At 35.7% G+C, this 22,595-nt stretch overlaps 1 protein-coding gene across 2 annotated transcripts in view; it reads right to left on the bottom strand.

Annotated features, from left to right (window-relative positions):
* Nucleotides 1-22,595, bottom strand: part of PLCB1 (phospholipase C beta 1) — a 692,285-nt gene that overhangs the window by 113,359 nt on the left and 556,331 nt on the right. For both annotated transcript variants that reach the window (XM_082644419.1, XM_082644420.1), the window contains exons 15-23: nt 20,783-20,850; nt 18,446-18,542; nt 16,206-16,290; nt 14,494-14,618; nt 10,387-10,541; nt 7,267-7,431; nt 5,245-5,344; nt 4,093-4,197; nt 2,969-3,078 (exon numbers count right to left, since the gene is read on the bottom strand). In XM_082644419.1, coding sequence (XP_082500545.1) covers nt 2,969-3,078; nt 4,093-4,197; nt 5,245-5,344; nt 7,267-7,431; nt 10,387-10,541; nt 14,494-14,618; nt 16,206-16,290; nt 18,446-18,542; nt 20,783-20,850 — 1,010 coding nt within the window. The remainder of the gene's footprint in view (nt 1-2,968; nt 3,079-4,092; nt 4,198-5,244; nt 5,345-7,266; nt 7,432-10,386; nt 10,542-14,493; nt 14,619-16,205; nt 16,291-18,445; nt 18,543-20,782; nt 20,851-22,595) is intronic.

Raw genomic sequence — 22,595 nt, 5'->3', positions numbered from 1 at the left:
AAATATTAAAAAGCCTTTGTTATGATTCAGATTAGGCAACCTTCTATGACTTTACTAACACACCATCCTGAATTGTGACTTTAAAAGAGACAAAATAAATCCAGCAACTCAAATCTCTGTTATCCCTTAACTTCCAATTATATACTGTAATTATATACATATTTGTAATTCTATCTATCATCTATCTATCTATCTATCTATCATCTATCATCATTTCACATGATCTGAAAAAATGTCTGCTGTTCAAAGCATGGGGGAATTTTCAACTTCCCTACTTATTTGGTTTGCAAAGTACTCTATGAAGATAACTTATTAGACTGTTTCAATTCTGGGAATATTTTGTAGTCCAACAAAGTCTTTCATTTTCAAATAGAAATGACCTTTATAACTACCAAGTTAAAAGGATTATACTAAAAAAGTCTTTGCTGCTAAAATAGTGTCTCCAGTGCCTACCATGTCCTAGATAGAACTTTCTTTTGAGAAAACCACAGTTACTTATTTTCAGTGGCCTCATTCAAACAAACTGACATTATTACAAGACAAGATAAAGGGCATACTGGTGTTCAAAGGTGTGAAATGACTTTCCTCTCCCAGCATTACATGGTAGGGCAGATTATTTTTTTTCTCAAGCTTTAAAAATGAGATCAGGGCTTCCCTGGTGGCGCAGTGGTTGAGAGTCCGCCTGCTGATGCAGGGGACACGGGTTCGTGCCCCAGTCCGGGAAGATCCCACATGACACGGAGCGGCTAGGCCCGTGAGCCATGGCCGCTGAGCCTGCACGTCCGGAGCCTGTGCGTCCGGAGCCTGTGCTCCGCAATGGGAGAGGCCACAACAGTGAGAGGCCCGCGTACAGCAAAAAAAAAAAAAAAAAAAAGAGAGAGATCAGTTAAGGGTTTAGACATTTCAAAGCAAAAAATTGTATTTTCTCTATTGCCATATGGAATCTATGTGATTCAGTGCCTCTAAAATTATTTCTAAAATTGAAAATGTTCAAATATTCTTTGAGTTTAATCAGCATTACTGAAAATCCTTATGATCATCATTTTTAGAGGAGAAACTAAAATAACGTTAACCTAAAATTCTACTTCTGTATTTTTATAACCATTAGTATTACATTCTCCCCAAATAGCTTTTTTTAAAAAAAAAAAAAAAAGAAGTATAGTTGATTTACAATGTTGTGTTAGTTCTAGGTGTACAGCAAAGTGATTCAGTTATACATATATATGTATATGTATATATATATATATATATATATATATATATATATATATATATATATATATTCTTTTTCAGATTCTTTTCCATTATAGGTTGTTACAAGATATTGAATTCTCTGGGCTATACAGTAGGTCCTTGTTGATTATCTATTTTGTATATAATAGTGTGTATCTGTTAATCCCAAACTCCTAATTTGGAAGTAAATTCATGTCTACCATTAGGCATAATTATCCAGCAGTGTAAAATTTCCCTATGATACTGCATACAGCAGAAAGCGTTATTTATAAAACTTTCCAGTCTAAATTTCATCACAGAGGATGATATGTATTTATTGGTTCTATAGGATATGATGCCTGCAGTATAAATAAGAGCCCAGAAAATTTTACTCTGATGTTAAATATTTTTCTTTTTTACATTTCATTTTCTCTCATGTTCAATTAACTCAACATCTTAGATCAAAAATTTCTAAAATTCTATACAAAAAACAAGGAAATAATCATAAATGTGCTCAGAAACATATTTATGTGGTGTTCACTGAAGATCTGTTTAAAATAGTGAAGCATTCAAAATATCCAACAATAGGAGATTGGAAAAATAAATTATGTACATATGTATGATAGAAGATTATGAAGTTATTAGAAGTCACGTCTTAGAAGAATATTTTAAGACATGCAAAATGTTTGCATTAAGTGAAAATAAAAGGTTAAAACACAGATTGTGAATATTATCCCATTTTATGAAAAAGTACTAATTGTGCATAAAAAGATGAGCTACATATATACCCCATAGTTACAGTGTTATCTCTAGGTGGCTTGGGTGTTTGGATTATAGGTGAATTATTTGGGATTTTCTTTTCTCATTTTTATTTTAAAATTTTTTCTATGATAAGTCTAGGTTTCTTTATTCTTTTGGAATAAGAAAAAGATGATTTAATAAATAATGTCAATTTTAACTGACTTGCTATTAGTTATAGTTACCCAAACAATTTTCAAGGTTTTTTTTCTATACTGATAACTCTCCATTTTTCTCATGGTTCCCTGAATTTATCCTCTGAACATTCAAATGAAATATGAAAATAGCTAGCTTCTATTACTATTTATAATATTGCTGTCATCTCCAATAATCATTAAATTCTATTTCAGTCTACACAGAGGCTTCATATTTTTAAACTTACTTCTAATATTTCTAGAACCTTCCTTAATTATTCTTTGCATAATGACATCTAATTTAGAATAATACACCCATTATTTTGGGAATATGTATTATAATACATAAATATACAGTAATAATAGTAATGACTTCATGGCTCACACTACACACCAGGCACTGTGTTAAGTACCTTATGTATTGTAAGAAATCACAAAAGCACTTTGAAAAACCTGTACTTTAAATTAAAGACAAAAGAAAACACCAAATAACTTGATCATCATCCTCTTTTTTAAGTGCCTTATTCACCTTTAATCAACATGAAATTATCTAGAAACTTTCCCCTGAAACAGCAAGATGTGTACTGTTTAATGTGGTCACAAAATAAGATGCTGGTGGTGGCCACAGAATGCCAAAAGAGAATGAAATACGAAAAATTCAGGGTATCATATAGATGTTTTGGGAGATGAGGCTGAACTCCATCAAAGTGGTTTTCCAATGTGCTCTTTTCTTCTCCTGAGGGGTGACGTTATGTAGGCAAAGCCAGCAACGAGATGTGGTAATCATGCTTCACGCTGTGCCCAAAACTACAACACCCTCTCACCTCTTTCTTTACTTCTTCTTCATCTTCCAGTGTCAAAGCTGCCAGTTGTTTAGCTCTCTGCTCCATCAGATTCACATATCGGATTGGATTTGACAAAGCTTCAATCACATCTAAATAGGGAAGAGACATTTTAGATCCAAGGTCCTGGAGATATTGATTATCCACCATCCATCCATCAATCCATCCATCCATTCAATCATCCATCTATCCATGCATTTGTTCATCATCTATTTACTTACCTATCCATTTACTGATTCACCACCCATCTTCCATCCTTCCACATACCCATATGACTATCTACTTATCCATCCAACATTTTGGAAATAGACAAGAGTGAGGACTCTTTGCTGAACACTCAGGAAGAAAGAACTCAAAGGAGGTCATCTCTGAGAGCCAAACTGGACAAGCTCCAACTCAGGATGCCTCAATACTCCAAATTTTATAGTTTATTTTTGAGTGTTTCATTCATTCCAGCAATGGCCCACACACCTGTCTTATTTGGGCCAAACGGTGTTTCATAATGGAGACATTTCACATAAGAAGACTGCTTTCCAAACTGTTGAAAAACTCAATGATTTGGCAATATGGGTCTCATTTGCACATGATACTGTCTAGCTGGAGTGAGTTATGGCTGCCATCTTTGGATGGGGTATGTGCTCCAAGATTACCAGAGTCTCCACCACTCCCCAGTATCTTGCACTCAGGCCACTTGACAGTATAAGCATTTAAATTTATGATTCCTAGTTGACATCATCATAAGTTAATTCCTCTAATTTAGGATTTCACCTATGGAAAGGATCAGGGTTCTAAAACTGGCTGAAGGCAAATTCATTGCACAGGCCTAGATAGACTGTATAGTATCAGCTAGCACTGGTTAGAAAGTACTGGGCCCATGAGAATATTATTACCCAATGGATAAAAATGGTCAATACTTTATGGGTACTTAAATTAAACTAAAATTTATTCACAAAGGCTTGATCGATTTACCTCTGAACATGCATACAAACATAGAGGTAATTCTGAGGCCAGCATCTCCTGCCTTTGTTTGGTCCATTTTGCTTTCCACTGTCACAAAAATATGGATGACCCCAGATGGAAATATCCTTTTGAGTTAGGTTGTTTACCTGCATATGTATCTGGAACATAGTCCTTCACCTCTATGTAGACAAAGAGAGCTGGCAGCATCAGAGGCTGGTTCCTCTCATTCCTCAGACAGATGTAGTGATAGCCTGGAGGGTGACATCATACTGTGCATCATATTTTCTTGTAACACAGGAACATCTATTTGACATGTGTGTTTATTTTAGGTGACTTTGGGTGACAAACAACTCACTTCTTTCTCATTTTAATCATATGGTTTTGAGTGGTAAGGTACTATTTTTCTCATCAGACAGGGAAACAATGTTGATGCTGATTTTTTTTTTCCTTTCACTATGTTTATCCCCACAAGAGAGAATTTGAAACCATATGTCATACATTGAATTATTGGTCCAAATTTATCCCTTGTATATGATTTCTTGACTTGGGGCTTAGCCTGCTTTGGACAATGGGATGTTAGTGATGTAGTACAAGCAGAGGCTTAAAATGCACTTGCAGAAACAGGTGTGCCCTTATGCATTCCACTGGGCTGCCATGAGATGTCCGTGGGCGCCACTGCTCCTTCAGCTGGGGCCCCTGAATGAGCAGTTGTGGGAAGACCTAAGCCCAGCCCAGCCCACAGCCTAAAGCACAGCTACATGGCTGAGACTTGCCAAACCCTGCCACCCCACAGACCTGTGAGCATGAAGATAAAACACTTGTTATAAGCCTTTGAATCTTCAGATAGTTTGTAACACATAATTAACTGGCAAGAGTTGACTTGCCTATTGATCATAGCATGTCACAAAAACATAAAACTGCCAGATTTAAATACATAAATTTATAGTCCTTTTCACATAACAAAGCAACAAATAGCTTCCTAGATCATTCTTTCTTTTTTTTTTTTTTTTTTTTTTTTTTGTGGTACACGGGCCTCTCACTGTTGTGGCCTCTCCCGTTGTGGAGCACAGGCTTGGGACACGCAGGCTCAGTGGCCATGGCTCACGGGCCCAGCCACTCCGCGGCATGTGGGATCTTCCCAGACCGGGGCACGAACCCGTGTCCCCTGCATCAGCAGGCAGACTCTCAACCACTGCGCCACCAGGGAAGCCCCCTAGATCATTCTTTAACAATCATGTAAGGCAGTTATGGTTTTCTCGACAACTTTGATAAAAAGTTTCTAACCACGCTATCCATACCTGGTCGAATTGCTTGTACTGGCAAGATTCGGTGACCAATAAATTTACCTCCTTCTTCATAAACTGCTATCCTCAAACAGGCCAGAGAAGGAAGAACTACCTATAGGACATTAAGAATACATGTGGTTACAAGTAGGAGCAAGTGCAAGAAAGAATTAGAAAGGTATTATTTTAACTGGCCCCACTTTTCCAAATCCAAGAAGTTTCTACTGAGCAAATTGATAAAAAGTTAAGTTGTTGGTCTATAATTTGGATTTTCCAAAAGAGATGGATTACCAGAGATATGGCTTCATCTATGTTTCCTCACCTTGTCCAAATGAGGAATCTGTTCAACAAATAGACCATTTTCTTTTGACATGAACATTCTCAAGGTAGAAATGACAAAAGTTCTATATTTAGATACCAAGAGTTGGTGGTTTTATCACTGTTTGAGCATTCACTATTATATTGTTTTTTTTTTTTTATTTTAATCTCATCTGTATGTGAGTCCCATGAATATGCAAGCCGGATAGATGGTGTCTCAAGGAGCAGGGATAATTGGCCCCTTATACTTGATATTCCAGGCCACTGTTCTCTTCTGGTTCAGTTTTCCTCTCCAACAATCTTGTGAGGGATTTAGGTCACAGCAAATGCCATGGGCATTATCCATTAGAACAAGATCAAAGGGAAGAAGGAGTGCATTTTAAAGTCTAGTGTATGGTGCGATTACTTGATGATACTATTAACTTTCCTCTGTGTTTTGCAACCTCTCTGGAGAGGGCTTTGCAAATACCCCATGCCTCATTAGCCTCGGGCCAAAGCAACCCTGGGTTTATCACATGGTGGGAGGTATGCAGCTGGTGCCTACCACTCTGTAGCCTTCTCCATCTTTGGGAATGGAGAGATACAGGGGCTCTCTAAAGGCAAGGTTAGGAGGGGCATTTGTAGACCCAAATCATCCAGATGGAGCCTCTGGAGCAGATACCATTTTGCCCACCAGCATTTATTCTCTCTTACTATTATATTTTAAAAGCAAATTACTTCTATACTTTCGAACAAAAGCAAAAATTAAAAAGTAGCTTTCAAGGATAACTTTCAGAATGGGATTGATTTATATATTTGCAAATTCCCAAGTTAGCCAAAAGTATTGCTCACTTTTCCCCCCAATGTAAAACATATGGAGTACACATATCCCATGTCAAGAACATGAGGCAAATTGTATCCTTAAATATTTATTTCTTTGGTAACATAAACAAACTAACATTTATTGATTTTTCAGTGTGTTCGATATTTTCTAAATGTCTTCAGTGTATTAGGGAATACTTATAATAACTCTATGAAGCAGACAGTATTATTAAATCCAATTAGCATATTAAAAAATACTCTGAAGTACAGAGACCTTTACCATAGATATTCTCTCCACAAAAGACTGCCTTTGTAGATATTTTGGCCAGATAAAAGCAAAGGGTATGGTAAGTATCCACTCTACTTTCTACTGGACTTAGCATCTTCCTTTGTGTGTGAAAAAGATTTGCTTTCTAGTGAAGGCAGAGGGAAAGCCCAGTTGAATATAAAAGATTATAACTCTATCAGACAGACTCCAGACAAGCTACAAAGACCAGCGCCAGTGGCTGGAGATTCTAGGGAGTTTAATTAATATACTTTTTAAAGGAAATATGGACCTCCTTTCTCTCGGCTACCATACTATTCCCTACTTCCCACTCTACTTCATTTGAATTATAGTGAAAACATATCATTTATCACTTGTATTATGAGAGGCTATGAGTTAAATTTATATCTTATTCTGGCCTTCCAAATGAGGTATTCTAGAATTAATTGATTTACAATGCAATTATGAAACATCCAAAAAAAGTGACTCATGGAAATCTTGAATAGTTTTTAAGATAGCTTTGAAAATGCTATTGCATTATTAACGTGTAAATTCTCAAATGAAGCAACAAATGATTCCTCATTTTATTTTTTCCCCAGTGTAAAACACCTAGAAGATGCAGTAACATGTCATGTTAAGGACACTAGACCAACCTTTTTGAACACAATGGGTTCTTCTTCCCAGACAGGATTTACAGCATTTCCTTGTGATGTCTTTGTCTTAAATGCCTTCCTCCGTGTGTCCACAGGCAAACCAAACATATCCACTTCCACATAAGTCCCGACTTTCTTATCAGAGAGAAACTGACCTGAAATAATCTAGAAAATAATAAAAAAAGGAACTCTTGATAAATGAATAACAATGGTATAAGAGAATACTTTAGGGAGGTACAAATGCTGATGCTGAATGTTGAACCATAATCAAAATAAAATAGAAACCAGAGTACAAATATGATTTATTTTTCAGTTAAGGAATTTGTAGAGGAATACTGAAAATGCTGAGGTTAGAAGTCAATTAATAAGACAAAGTTTTATAGGAGGAAATAAATGAATAAGTATCAAAAGTTTGATGAGATTATGCCTTTGCATTTGAGAGATACATCTATTAAATGTTAAAGATTGATCTGTAGAGCCTTTATCTGAATATAAATGTTTTTCTAATACTTAAAAATGTTTTAAGAGAAAAAATTCTCATTTTAACATGATTGTAAATGAAATTAAAAGGTCATTTAAGAGTACAAATTTAAAACATAACACACTAGAAAGTCTAGCATTTAAAAAACTTCCTCTTGTTCATAAAATTCACATTGAAAGAGTGGTTATAATATCATGCTATTCTAATTCTCAAAGCTGTTACACTTTAAATAAAAAGCCACAATGATGATAAAAAAAATACTGGAAACAAATAATGACCTTAAACCATTGCCCAATTTATCATCACTCCTAACCTCACCTGGTTAGCCATCCACACAGTTGTGGGTATCCTTTGCCTAGCTATAAAATTAGTGAATATTGTGGAGTTAAATGAGATTTTAAAATTACATGTTCATAAAATGTCTCCCACGTCTGCTTCTTTTTCTAACTGAATTTTCAGACTCTGAGGTGTCCTTTGCTTTAACAGAGAGGGGAGCAAGAAAGCAAGTGCTGATGGAGCAGACCCAGAGATCTGATCTGGGTTGTCTTGTTGACAAACCTTCACTTTCTGAGCTATGGCTGGTGAAAGCAGACAAAATTACCAAGGTTGTGGCTGGGCCAGAAATGAGACAAGTGGTGGCCTGAGGATGGCCATCAGAGGCTGAGTGAGGCCAAAGGCAGCTATATGCTGATGTGGTCAGAGATGCCATACAAGATAGAGAGAAAGCCATGAGGAAGAGGCTGTCTGAATTTACCCTGGGACAGCTCATTTCTCCTGAATGTTCTCTTTGCCTGGGTGCATGAGACCTGCAGGCAACAATCTCTTTGCTTAATTTCAGGTTCTTCTTAAGAACAACTTAGCTGACATTTTACAACACGTTTGAAACTTCCAAGTTAAGCAAGTCACATTGGGAATTCAGATGCATCAAAGATGTTGTGTACTTAAGATTTCAATTAAAGTAGAGTTCTTAACTAAATTAATGACACTGAGCTTCAATGTTCTCATCAGTAAAATAGGATGATGGAACATCACTGGAGCTCACAAGTCCATCTTGGCACGATAAAGTCTATGTCAGGGGTTCAAAACAAAGGTAGTACTAGGCGGAAATGAGCCACATCCTGGCTCCAGATGTAATGTTGAAGGCAGGACTCAGCTTCAGGTCTCTGATGCATTATGGCCTGTCCATTCAGAGGACACTAACATCTCCAGAACACTGTCTCCATTCTGGACTCAAGCAGCAGTGTACACCTGCTTGGAAGTCAACTGTTTCCCCTCAACTTCTCTATGTCATTGTTTATAATCCTGTCTCTATGTCATTGTTTATAATTGCTTACATTGTCATGGTGGAATTTTCAAGAAAAAATAAATATGCAAGCAAAAATATAAAAGCAGATGAGCTGACAAATGAGGACAAAAGGTTATTATTTTGTCAAAATATTTTTAAGTTGACCCAACTATAACTACAATTGACAAGGATTCTAAAAATAACATTTTATCAGTGTGTGATACTTAAGAGTTTATCTTAAACTTGACAGGAATTAAACATCCTCTGCTGAAAACAATTTCCTAAACTAAATATAATCTTGAAGCTCTGATTCTGCCAAGTTCACTCTGCAGATATACAGTGTGAAATAATTTCAAATGATATCACTGTGAGACACTTCATTGCAATTTTATTTTTAATCGTTGGTGTAAATGACATAAATTTTAAAGTAAAATGGGCTCAACAAGATTAGGGTAGATATAAATTAGTGAAATTGTGACAGAGCATTTTTTTTTGCACAGTTCTTTATATGCCTTTAGTTTAGGGTCAATTGGAAAATTGCATTTATGCCCAATTAAAAAATGTTTCTTAGTGCTGCACTTATCCAGTTAAACAGAAAAGAAATGAAACTTTAAAATGTAAATGAAACTTAAATACAACAACCATGGGCTTATAGGATTCATGTAAAAAGCTCTTTATAAAAATGATTTCCCATTCATAGTATTAAAAATGTTTTCTCACAACTAAAAAAAAAAACTGTATCTCCCGTAACATCAATTTCAAAGACTGCAGAAATCATTTGGAATTAATTTTTTGAGGGTCAGATGTATGCTTAATGACATGATTCTTGTATTTAATATCATTACTACGTGTTATAAATCCCTGAATACTCTGATAGATTTTCAAAACCCATGCTATGGTAACTTGAGAGCTTTTATTCAATATTTAACAATTTATTGAGAGAATACTTTTTTCTCTAACTTTGCTCAGTGTGGCTATTTTCCTAGGACTAATGGGAGGGGGGGGAAATGACCAGAAGATTTCTTCAGTATGAGTCAGTAATTTTCGTGGTAAATTTCACCATGGGATCTTTACACCAAAAGAAAGGACAAGCCATGGTGAATCTCACCAACTAGTTTTATTAATTTTGGGTCTGATTTTTATCCTATTAAAAGTTGGGCTTAGTCCCTTTACTTTATGCATGTAGCTTTTGAAAACTGCTAATTCAGATTTAGTCCTTAAAGAAAAAAAAAATGTAAGAAAGAAGTGAAGACTTTGCTGGGAATTAAATTCTTCATGACTGAACTACTTTACACAAAATAGGTGGTGTTGAAGACTTTTGCTGGGTACAATTGTGTGATAGGGTAGCACATACCTTAACAGATAAAGTGTTGGCCACGATCCCATCCACAATGCCTTCGGTGAATGGATCAAAGTGCTTGTCAGGTCTCCTCATGAACTCTGGCTTCAGTCTGTAGCCACTTTTCCCATTGTATTCATACATTCCCATGTTTATTTGCATAGCCAGGTCTGCATATCAAAAACACAAACTTTATTGTGACTGTAGTTTTACTTGGAGCAAGAAAGCAAGATTGTATTACAGTCCACTTTTGTTCCTTCTTTAAAAAGAAAGATTTAATCATTATAGAAACAGGAAATACAGACAAGAAAAAGAAATTGAGCTGTCATCTCCAAATCCAGAGGTAAACCACTGCCAACAGGTTGGTATATATCCTGTTTTTCTACTTCAAATATATTTTGAAAATGCAGTATGTCCATTTCATTAAATATTCGTCTGCTTTAATTTTAACAACTGTATAAACTTCTTTTGAATAGATATGTCTGAATACACGGTTTATAACAGCCCCCTCTCTTCCAAGTTTTTATCATTACATATAATGTTTTGATGAACATCGTTGTGATGAAATGTTTGAAGCCATCATTAACGATGTTCTTAGGAGTGAAATTTCTAGGTCAGAAAATATGCATATTGGAAAAGCTTTTTGATAATTCTCTCTAAGATGCCCTTCAGAAAGTTTAAATCACTTTAAACCTACAATCCATGTTTTTGAGGATGGACTTCTTCATACTTCACCAACAGTGGTGAAGTGGTGAAATTCTTCTTTTTTCAGTTATAAGAAAGAAAAAAATATTTTCTTTTAAAAATTTTCATTTCTTTGATTATTTACTACCAGTATGTAATCACACACTGACTAGTTTCTAATGGACAAAGATTCCTGGTCAAAGTTTTGCTAAGACTCAGTCAATGTATGAAATAAATGTCTACATTTGTTGCAATTGCTAGAGCTTAACAAACAAAAAGGTACTTAAAGTCATAAGGAATCTGGGAAACTGCCAATTTCCTCCATATTATCTGAATCTATTTAGGTGGACAGTAAAGAAGTGATGGTAGAATCATTCCAATGTTCCATGTAACAAACCATTTTTAGAGCAGGGAAAATAAGTGAAATTTTATCTCTCATTTTTTAAGGTATATGACTATGATACCAAAATTGGACAGAGTACCAAAAAAAGAAAATGATGGACTTATCATACTTAAAAAAAATAACTTCAAAAGTCTAAAAAATTAATTAGCAAAATATATGTTCTAAAAAATAATATACAAGCAAATAGAATTTATCCTGGGAACAAAAGGATACTTACATATTAGGAGATTTATTAATATAATTTATCACATTTCTCACAAAAGAAGAAATGAACATACGATCATCGCAATAGATGTCAAAGAGACATTTAATAATATTCAACATAAATTCCTAAAACACTGTTGTCACTTAAAGCAAGCGTAGATTCATTTAGTGTGTAAAAGACTATCTGTCTCAAATTCACAGCCAGCATCTACTCATTGGTATCACAATGTGAAATTCCCGTTAGCGTTAAGATGAAGAGGAAGTGCCCACTCTTAATACTATTATTTAATATTATTTTAGAATGGTCAGTCCAAGGCACTAAGAAAGGAGAAAAAGTAGATGTGATTAAATTATTATAACTGTATATATGAAAAAAACAATAAAATCTACTGGCAAAATAGGCTATTATGAGTTTAGGAAGATGAACATTTATAAAATACATTTATTTATAAAATAAATATACAAATATCAATATCCAGAAACAATCTGTGAAAAACGTACTGTTAAAAAAAGGATTTCATCTAGAGAAACTATACCTCTAATGAAGATGAGTGATTTTGTTGAGAAACTTGATATAATAATTTTCTGTGATTAAAAAAAACCCTAAAAATTAGAAGTTGTCAGTTTTCTTCAGATGAATTTATAAATTTAATGGGATTTTAATCAAAATCTCATTTTTTTCCAGTGGGGGAGAGGGGAACATAACAATTAAACTAATATAAATTTAATGTGATTTTAATCAAAATCTCATTTTCTTTTCAGTGCAGGAGATAATAACAATTAAACTAAATTTACTTGGAAAAAGTATCCCACTGGCAAGGAAAGAAGAATTGAATGTTAATAGCCATGAAGAATTTCCACTTCCATGTATTAAACCATATTATTAAACATTATAATAATAACAGTAAGTTAGTGGCTCCAGGAGGGTGAAAAATTTATTAATGGAGAAGACTATAGATTGAAAAAATGTACCCAAATTAACAACTAAAAAGGCTACATCTAGGGGCTTCCCTAGTGGCGCAGTGGTTAAGAATCCACCTGCCAATGCAGGGGACACGGGTTGGAGGCCTGGTCCGGAAAGATCCCACATGCCGCAGAGCAACTAAGCCCGTGCGCCACAACTACTGAGACTGTGCTCTAAAGCCCGCGAGCCCCAACTACTGAAGCCCATGCTCCTAGAGCCCGTGCTCTGCAACAAGAGAAGCCACTATAATGAGAAGCCCATGCACCACAACAAAGAGTAGCCCCCACTCTCCACAATTAGAGAAAGCCCGCAGGCAGCAGTGAAGACCCAACGCAGCCAAAAATAAATAAAGTAATAAATAAATAATCTAAAAAAATATAAAAGGCTACATCTAATAAACTGTAATTTCAGTTTTATCTCTTACTGAGATTATACATGAAAATTAAATTTCTATGGATGAACAGGTTAAATTACAGATAAAAAAGAAACTATGAAAGAAATAGGAGTAAATATGGATGGATCATTGGGTGTGGAGCCTGAAATCATGAGAGTAAACCAAGATTCCATAAAATAAAACATTAATCAACCTGATCTCATCTGTTTTACAAAATAAGACAACATGACCTTTATATAAAAAGTACTGTTATAAGTGAATAGAAAAATTGACAAGAGTCCTGAATAGTCAATTCATAAAAGCAGAAATGTAAAAATCAAAACACATACTTAAAATGTTCAACCTCAACAATAATCAAAGGAATGAAATAAAAAAGGACAAGGAGGTATTTTTCTGAATTTATTATTATTATTATTATTATTATTATTATTATTATTATTATTATTATTATTTAATGATAATACTTAACCAAGATCTCAAGTGACAGAGAACAACTTATACATTGCTGATGGAGGAGAAATCTAGTGCAACATTTTTTTTTTTTTTTTTTGTGGTACGCGGGCTTCTCACTGCTGTGGCCTCTCCCGTTGCAGAGCACAGGCTCTGGATGCACAGGCCCAGCGGCCATGGCTCACGGGCCCAACCGCTCCGCGGCATGTGGGATCCTCCCGGACCAGGGCACGAACCCCCGTCCCCTGCACCGGCAGGCGGACCCTCAACCACTGCGCCACCAGGGAAGCCCTAGTACAACATTTTTGATGGACAATTTGGCATTGTGCAGAAAGGTTCTTAAAACGTTCACTTCTTTTAATTCTATTTCAAGGAGCTGTTCCAAAAGAACATTAGGAGATAGACTTGACAATTTATATTCAAGGCTGTTCTCAGGGCACTATTTATAGCAGGAATAAAATACCCTAACGTTCAGTGATAGGAAATGGGTTTTAGTGAATTATGAGATGTGCTTAATATACAGCTATTAAAATTCATGTTTCTGTATCACATTTAAATATATATAAAGATATATATATATATATATATATTTAAACAAGTTATTAAGTGAAAAAGCATGTATATGCATATCCAAAAAACCTTACAGATTACAATGCCAAAAGTTAACAATGTTGAATCTCTGAGTGGTAACATTCCTCACAGTTTTATTCTTTTCTTTATGGTATTTTTGAATTTTTTACATTTTCTATAATAAATACATATTACTTTAAAAAGCATAAAAGTTTTTGCTTGAAAATAATGCAAAACAAGTAGAAATAAAGACTTGTTTATAAACCATTGAAGACAATTTCTCAATTTTCAAAATTCACTTTTTTTTGCAATGGTATTTCCTTTATGAAAATGTGCTTTTGTTTGTTTTTTCAGTCAAGTCTGACAGTTTTTTTCTCCTTGGGAATGGTTATAAAGCCACGGGGAAATGTGGCTTTATAATAGAAAGGAATGAACATTAATTGTGCTACTTACCCACTGTTTGGAAATTAAGTGCAACCATTTGGCAGCCTGCATTCCAGAAGAGCTGGGGCATGTAGTTGGATGAATCCACACGTGTTCCTTTTGGATATATCCTGCTAAGCTGCATTTTGTTATATCTGGACCATCATGTTAAGTAGTGAATACAATTATAAAAAGAATTAGCCAATAATATTAGCTGAGAAGCTGCCTTCCATCTTTCTCCATTGGGGAAATGAATTAAAGATTGATGATCTCACTGGGCTGGTGGGTGAAATAGGTAAAAAGCTTTCTGAACAAACAGAATAAATGTGCTTTTATAATAGAAATGTAGCATCACCTTTGCAGAGCCCTGTGGGTAAAAAGTAATGAGGTGCAAAGATGGTTGAGTCAATGTGATTTTGTGGAGATTATTAAGGACTGGCTTAGCAATTAAAGACACATGAGGAAGTCCAAGCATAGCAAGTCATGTGACAGGATGATATTGTGCTTGGCAGAAGCAGATATCATGAACTGTACGGCTATTTTTGAAATGCTCTCTGCTCATTTTCTTAACCTTCTCAGGGAATGCTATTGGCCAAGACTGTGGTACTCTTTATGATTGATAACAAGGTAAATATAGCACAGAAGGTTTTGACCTTGTCTCATATTTTGGTTCCTACCGTCATCAGTTTTCCATCCTGAGAACCTTTTAGTTATTGAAGGATGCTATGTCTTTAAAACACAACTGACTATTTCTATTACCAAGTTTGGTAGAGGTTAGCTCAGGTTCTGAGCTCGGCAGGGGAGTTAGGCCAAATAGAGTGTGAAACTTAAATTCTGGAACTTGTTAGCTGTATGATTCAAGACAAGTTATTTCCCTTTTCTGTGCTTCAGTTTCCTCATCGATAAAAGATGTGAATTCCTACATTATACAGCTATTGTAAGGATTAAATAAGACATATAACAAAAGGTCTATCACATAGTTAGTACTTGATGAATACTAATGATCATGATGTACTGTCACTTTGCTTATGGAGTTTACACTTGTTTCCTCTATTGTTGATGAGTTTTAAAGGTGACTTTTTTATTATAGGACTTTCATGAAATTGGGCTGTTTGGGACATTTAATATTTGTTTTATGAAAAAATTTTAAAGATCTGTGTCATTTCATTTTGATTCGGGGATAAAAATAAAAAAAATTTGTTGTCAGGAGTATCAAACGAAGCCATTATTAGTAATGTATTTTCTCATCATCATCATCCCAACTATTTTTCGATTGGACATCTATTACATGTAAGGATGTGAGACACCAAAAATGTGTCTATATTATATACATATAATATATACACTTTATACCTGTCATATTTTATATATGCATAAAGCATACACACACATTTTACATATGTTGTCCATAACCCAACAGCAAGCCATAAAGCTGGTATCATCATTTCTGTTTACAGGTGAGAAAACTCAGAAGGATTATGCAAATTACCAAGGGATAAAGAGGTTGGTGGTCTGAAGGTATCCTGGAAATCTGGGCTTCCTTTACTCCAAGGCCAGTTCTCTTTTCCACATGCCAGACTATCCCACTCACCATTACATATGAAACCTGAAACTATTTATTGCCCAGGTGACAGACTTACGCCATCTCATGCACCTTTCTCCTTTATTAAAGACAAAAAATTAAACAAATAACACCATTTCACTCCTGTCGATTCAGCAGACGTCCGTCAAATCAAGGATACTCTACAAATTCCACTGGAGACTTTGTAAGTTGCTCAAGTCCTTTGGTTTCCACAAAGGAAGACATTTCAAAGCTTCTGTTTCTTTCTGAGTTAACAACAACAACAACAAAAAGTGAGAAATAAAATTCAATATTATAAATGATAGCACATAAGATGTAGACAAATGTTCTGTGAAGTTGAGGGCAAAGAATCCTCAAACAACTTTTATATTTAATGTTGTTTTCAGTGGACTATTTACCTGTAACAAAAGTTGAGTCTTAGTTTTGCCTCTTCTAATATTTGCTACCTGGGCCAGGTGTTGGGCAAGTTAGGGACATGATGGCGTTAGGGTGGGAAAATGAATTTTACACTTGGAGAGTGTGGCCAGGAAAGCTATTTTGTCAAAAGAGCAGGGGCCCTGTGGGAATCTGTTGCTCTAAATCCATTCAGATTGCTTTCTGGAAGCCATCACTGAGAATTAACAATACAGACCGTGTGTACACTCCTGCTAGATGCTGACTCTCTTTTATACTCACACTGTCATTGCCTCAAGTTTGTAGAGACCCTTTAGAAACAACTAATTTGACATAAGAATTTTGTTATTTTAAAGCAGAAGTCTCCTTGGACATTTTCCAGTCTGATAGCCTCATTTTCAGATTAGATGACAGAGGCTGTAGAGGTGAATGCACTAGAGGGCTCAATATTCTTGGACACAGAGAAACATCTTGAAAGTGAAAGCTAAGCTTCCAATTAGAGTGAGAGAAACCAAACAAAGTTATCTTAGTTTAGAAAGACTAAGAGTCAAACAGCTTCTCTGTCCTCTTCCCAACTAGAAAGAAATCACACTGTTACATACAGACTAAGATGTGTTATCTGGAGCTCGGTGATTTAAACTGAGTTACCTTGAGGCATCTTTCTTCTTTGATGCCCACTTTCCATAATTAAAGCCTTTCATATGATTATCTTAAGCATGACTGCTAATTAAAATTAAGTCAATTTAATACATTCTTTGTGAAATATGTGCAGTGTTCTTTTTAAAAAAGTGAGAAAATGATATAAAACACAGGGAGAAAAGTACTTGTTTGTAAATCTTTGGCTGGTGATGTTGTCACCAGGTTCTTAAGGACCTAAATGTATCAGCCCCTTCTCAGTTTAGCTACTTGTCTGGGAGCTTTTGACTCATGAATTACGAAAACTCATTTTACAGCCAAAGGAAGTTATAGTAATATAAAAATAACTACTTTATAGTATGTTTCACAACGAACAGCTTGTAGTAAGAAACACCAGTAATTATAACATCAAACAAACTGTTGAAATCTTTATGTATAAATCTTACTGGAAGTTAAATTCTTTGTTGTAGAGATCTAGATACCATATGTTATGAAGTTAAGACTCTTTGGGAAAAATTATACAATTACACATAAGTGTGTTAATGTAGAGGCTTAGAGTTTAGTATATCTATAAAACTCTCCTTTATAAGAGACTGCTGTGTTTAAGAAAAAATTCAGCTTTTAAGAGCATATGCTTATAAAAGTAGCTAAACTGTCCCAAGGATTCTCTTAACCTAATAGTATTTTACAGTTCATGCAAACACAAAGGGCAATTTGATAAAAGGGCCCCTTTCTCTAGGATGAGGAGAGATAATGTACATATATAATTTGCATCCAGTATGGATGGGTAGTTGGATGAGTGGAAAACACCAAGTAATGTGAAGTTAATGATATGTTCTCCTAAATATATAAAACATAGGCTGAACAAATGGAATGTGGATGAACTGGTTGATTTGGTTCTATTTCTATTCAATATTGAGACTGATCAAGTCTCTGATTGCTTCCTTTCGAGGGGATGGTTAAATAGTTTATTTCAACACTCTCATTTATATAATTGATGGAATGCCCATGTGGTCACAAACGAAAAATAATGTAAAATACTCAGTTAGCTGTACTCTGGTCTAATATCTTTTAGATAACCACGTATGGCCTCTAGCTCTATTAAGAATTTTGGGAAAACATATCAAGGAATACTTTTTCATATGGTTTTATAAATATATATATATATATATATACACACATAAAATATACTTATATATAGTTATATATATTTATTTAGATATACAAAAAAACAGATAGTAAATTCACACATATACTCAAGACTTCATAGAATAGTTCTAATAAGCATCTCATTTTTTGGTCTAATAACCTTGTCTTTAAAATATACTCATCATATGCTACATTAGGGTTTTTTCTCCAGGGAAAACTTACTTTTTGAAGTTTCGAATGACTCGAACTTGACTGGCTGAATATAGTTCACCAGATTAGACATCTCTTCTGTGGCCATGGCCTCGCTCCCAGCGGTCCCCTGGAAGCAGGAATAAAAATAACGTTCCCAGAGTCAGCATTATGTTTTCCCAGGGCAATGATCAAATGACCCAAGAGAGCAGATTTTCACGCCTCTTCTGAAAACGATTATCACCAACAGAAAATGGATTACGGGAGAAAGCAAAAGCAACACCTCACGTTACACACTGCAGGATGGGAGGAGGGAGGTTTAGGGGCAGCTCCCGGGGCACTCTGGGACCAGCGGTATCAGCACCATCTGAGAGCTTGTGAGAGATGCAGCCTCTCAGCCCCCTGCGCAGGCCTCCTGAACCAGAGTCTGAATTTTACTGAGGTGATTCAAACGCACAGCAAAGTTTTAGAAGCCCTGAGCTGTGTCTCATCTGCCAAAGCAAGGAGTCCACAGGTGATGTCTGAAGTTACATACCAAGAATTCACTGTACAATACGAAAGTGAGATGTAGGTGACCACTGGCTGAATCACAAACTGTTATAGAAAAACGTTGCTGGTGGAAGTGGGTGGGGATGGGCAAACATATATTGCTTTTTTTTTTTTTTACAAACATTCCTCTGTTCCTCCCTTTCTGGTTCCTGGGCACCTATTAGGCAAGCAGCCCAAAACAGTGCAGGTCAGTAGCTCAGGGTCTAGAGCCAGACTGTCTAATTTTAAATCCCAAGCCCACCACTTAGAAACTGTGCATTCTTGGGCAAGTCACTTAACTCTTCTGTGCCTCAGCTTGCTCACCTGTAAAATTATGATAAAATCAGTCCCAACAGCATGTAGGGTTTTTGTGATTATTAAATGAATTAATTTATGTGAAAGCTCAGAACGGTATCTGGCACATAGTAAAACCTGGTGTTACTTTAGCTACTCTTATGTATTACATACCACTTTGATAAAGTATTTAAGAAAGAAGAAAGCCAATATTGCAGTATTCATGTGGACAGACCTCTGTAGGCTGATCTAATATTTTCTCCCATTTTTAGAAGAGAAAATACATGGAGACATGGTTTCTTTTGAAAACTTCTGTAGCAATATTAAGGTTAAATATTAATTGGAAAATATTCATTTGCAAACGGCCATCCAGCTAGTAAGATAGTTTTAAAATGATCAAAAATCACTGACAAAAAGTTTACACAATTGAAATAATTCTGGAAAAACTACTCTGTAACAGTTTTCCTTCTGGATATTGAGTTGAAATTTAGTGGGGAAACATAATTAATCAAAAATTTAGACTATATTAAAGGAAATAATTATAAGAGGAAGAACATTATGTGAGAACAACTTATTATTTGTTATTTATCTTTATTAACTAAAATGTAAAGATACAAATACTGAGACAGATACTTTCCAATATATTTGAAAGCAGATTCAGCTTCAACTTTTTGAACAAGACTAAAACAAAGTTTTAAAATTCCAATTGACCTATCCTTGATTTGTTTCTGGATTCTGTGTAGTTAATATTTCTGAGCTGATGAAGTTATTTGGGAAGCTTGAGCTTATGTCAGTAGATACCGCTAGTGGTTCTAAAATTACAATGGGGAATTCCCTGGCGGTCCAGTGGTTAGGACTCTGCACTTCCACTGCCGGGGACCTGGGTTCAATCCCTGGTGGGGGAATTAAGACTCCATAAGCCAAAAAAGGGTCAAAATTATAACAACGAAATTAATGTCGTGTTTATAAACATTTCTCCAAAGCTCATGTCTTCTCTGGATTCTGGACCATTGCCAATCCATTTAATTGCCTCAAAAATTGAAGCGGGCAGTTGGAGGTCACAATTTTATTTATTTATTTTTTTTTTTTTTTATTTTTTTGCGGTACGCGGGCCTCTCACTGCTGTGGCCTCTCCCGTTGCGGAGCACAGGCTCCGGACACGCAGGCTCAGCATCCATGGCTCACGGGCCCAGCCGCTCCGTGGCATGTGGGATCTTCCCGGACCGGGGCACGAAACCATGATCTCTGCATCGGTAGGCGGACTCTCAACCACTGCGCCACCAGGGAAGCCCGAGGTCACAAATTTGGAATTCATTCTCAACATACCACATATGATGGAAGGCAGCCTCAGCAACACTGTTCCTTACAGAGAACTTTGCTTAATGCAATGCTTGTTCCTCTAGCGACCAGTTTGCATCTTCATTTCTCAAACTCTTTTCACCACTAGATGGCAGAAGGCGACCAGGAGCTACAATCCAGAGGGCGCAGTCTGGATGGGCAAGTTAGCTGAAAGCTTCTGTGACCAGAAGTCAAGCCCTAGAAACCTACCTCATCCATCGAAGACTTTTTACAGTCATCCTCATCGTCATCATCGTCACTCTCCGTATCAGCTTCTCCTGTCAAATTTTAATAACAGATCATGAAGTAAATAAGCATTTACAGGTTCGAGGCACATGTGACATATGCATTACCCAAAATTTCCTTGGAAGTTGGCCTTTCACCATTCTGAAGTTATTCTTTTGGGTTTTTTTTTTTAATTTTATTAATTACACAGAATTATACTGACATTTTGAATATGGATTTATTTTTCTAAATTTGATTTGTGAATACCATTTGAAATTTCCAAGTTCTATAAAAGATGCTTGTCTTTACATTTTTATCTATATGTTTTACAAAACATAAGGCATCTTATACAGTTAGCTCTCTCTGGTGCACATATCCTAGTTTGATGTATACATTCTATTTTAGTGTCTCCATGACCCTAAAACAGATAAACTATCACTTTACCACATTTCCCTCTTCTTCCTGGTCCTGACTCTTCTGTGTGATGCTTGGCCAGAGCTCAGTGACCTTGTAGCTATTTTTCCAAGGCCAGAGGGGACATCACAGAAGTTGAGGTAGAGGACAAGAGCTGGGACAGGAATGGAGGCTATAGTAGCACACCTGATTCTACAAAACTGTAAGGTACCACCTGTATCTTATGATTTGCCTGCAGGCTTATTTGATGGAGGCATTGTTGTCTAAACAAAGCACATAGCTTTAAAAATGTAGATGTTCTGTTTAAGATGGCAGGATAAAATGGGTGAACTCTTAAAATAATTATGCCTGTAAATCTACCTCGGTCAGATATAATGCAGCTTCACATGTAGTCAATATACAGTCATTTCAATAAATTGTTTTTCTCTCCAAAGTTTAGGTGGATGATTCCACCAGCTTAAATAGTCACATTGGTATGAGGCATTACATTCTTACCAGCTCTGGGATTCAGTCAGATCCAGTAATATCACTTATGTAAAAAGATTTTCAAGTATAAAGTGAAGAAAGCATACTTTTAAATTGTTTGATTTGACTTCTGTCAGGGTCCATACAATGCAATAGGATAATAAGCCCAGAAGATGGCAATATTGGTTCAACAGTGAGGCAACCTACAGGGGCCAGTACCTCCCCTCCCTGCCTTCTACAAATTAGCCACCCTGCGCAATCTCTATCAATGACACTGCTCACGGCACTGCCTCCAAGAAGCTTATAAATGTTTTCATTTGGCTGACAAAGTTCAATCGATTACTAATGATAGCAGTTAGCATTAGTGAAGTAACCTTTAGAGGGAAAGGATGTCTGGGACCAGCATGGCTTATTATTTGCAGCTTGTTTATTAAAGAAAGCCACACACAACTGCTTTATGACGTTAGTATTGGTTAGTTAATAAGGGGAACCAATTCCACTTTGAACAGAAAACATAGCTCATCCTATTAGAGACATTCTTTTAGGAGGTTGACACAAAATTTTTTAGAGTCAAATTTGTGGCCTCAAGTTTTTGTAGCTATTTATTTATTTTTTTAATTAGAGAAGGGGTTCTTTTTATTGAGTAATTTAAGAAGTTTAGCAGGACAGTGCTTCATTTTACATTAGCAACACACCAGAATTTCAAATAATCAGGCCATTCTCTAGTTTATGTGGAAAGGAAAGAATTTGTCATTCTTTGCTCTATGAGCAGGGACCTGATTTCTCCCTTATAAGTTTCTGGAGGAATCTTGTTGAAAAATTAAAAATATATATATCCTAGTTCTTTAAGACAAGTGTACAGGCAAACGACTGGATCTCTTGGGGGGAAGATCTGGCCAACAGGCGCCGTGATAAGTAG

This window comes from Mesoplodon mirus (assembly GCF_964341445.2).
Source record: "Mesoplodon mirus genome assembly, chromosome: 15".
Classification (NCBI taxonomy): Eukaryota; Metazoa; Chordata; class Mammalia; order Artiodactyla; family Ziphiidae; genus Mesoplodon; species Mesoplodon mirus.
Note: the sequence above shows the minus strand (reverse complement) of the source record. Positions and strands in the feature narration are given on the sequence as shown.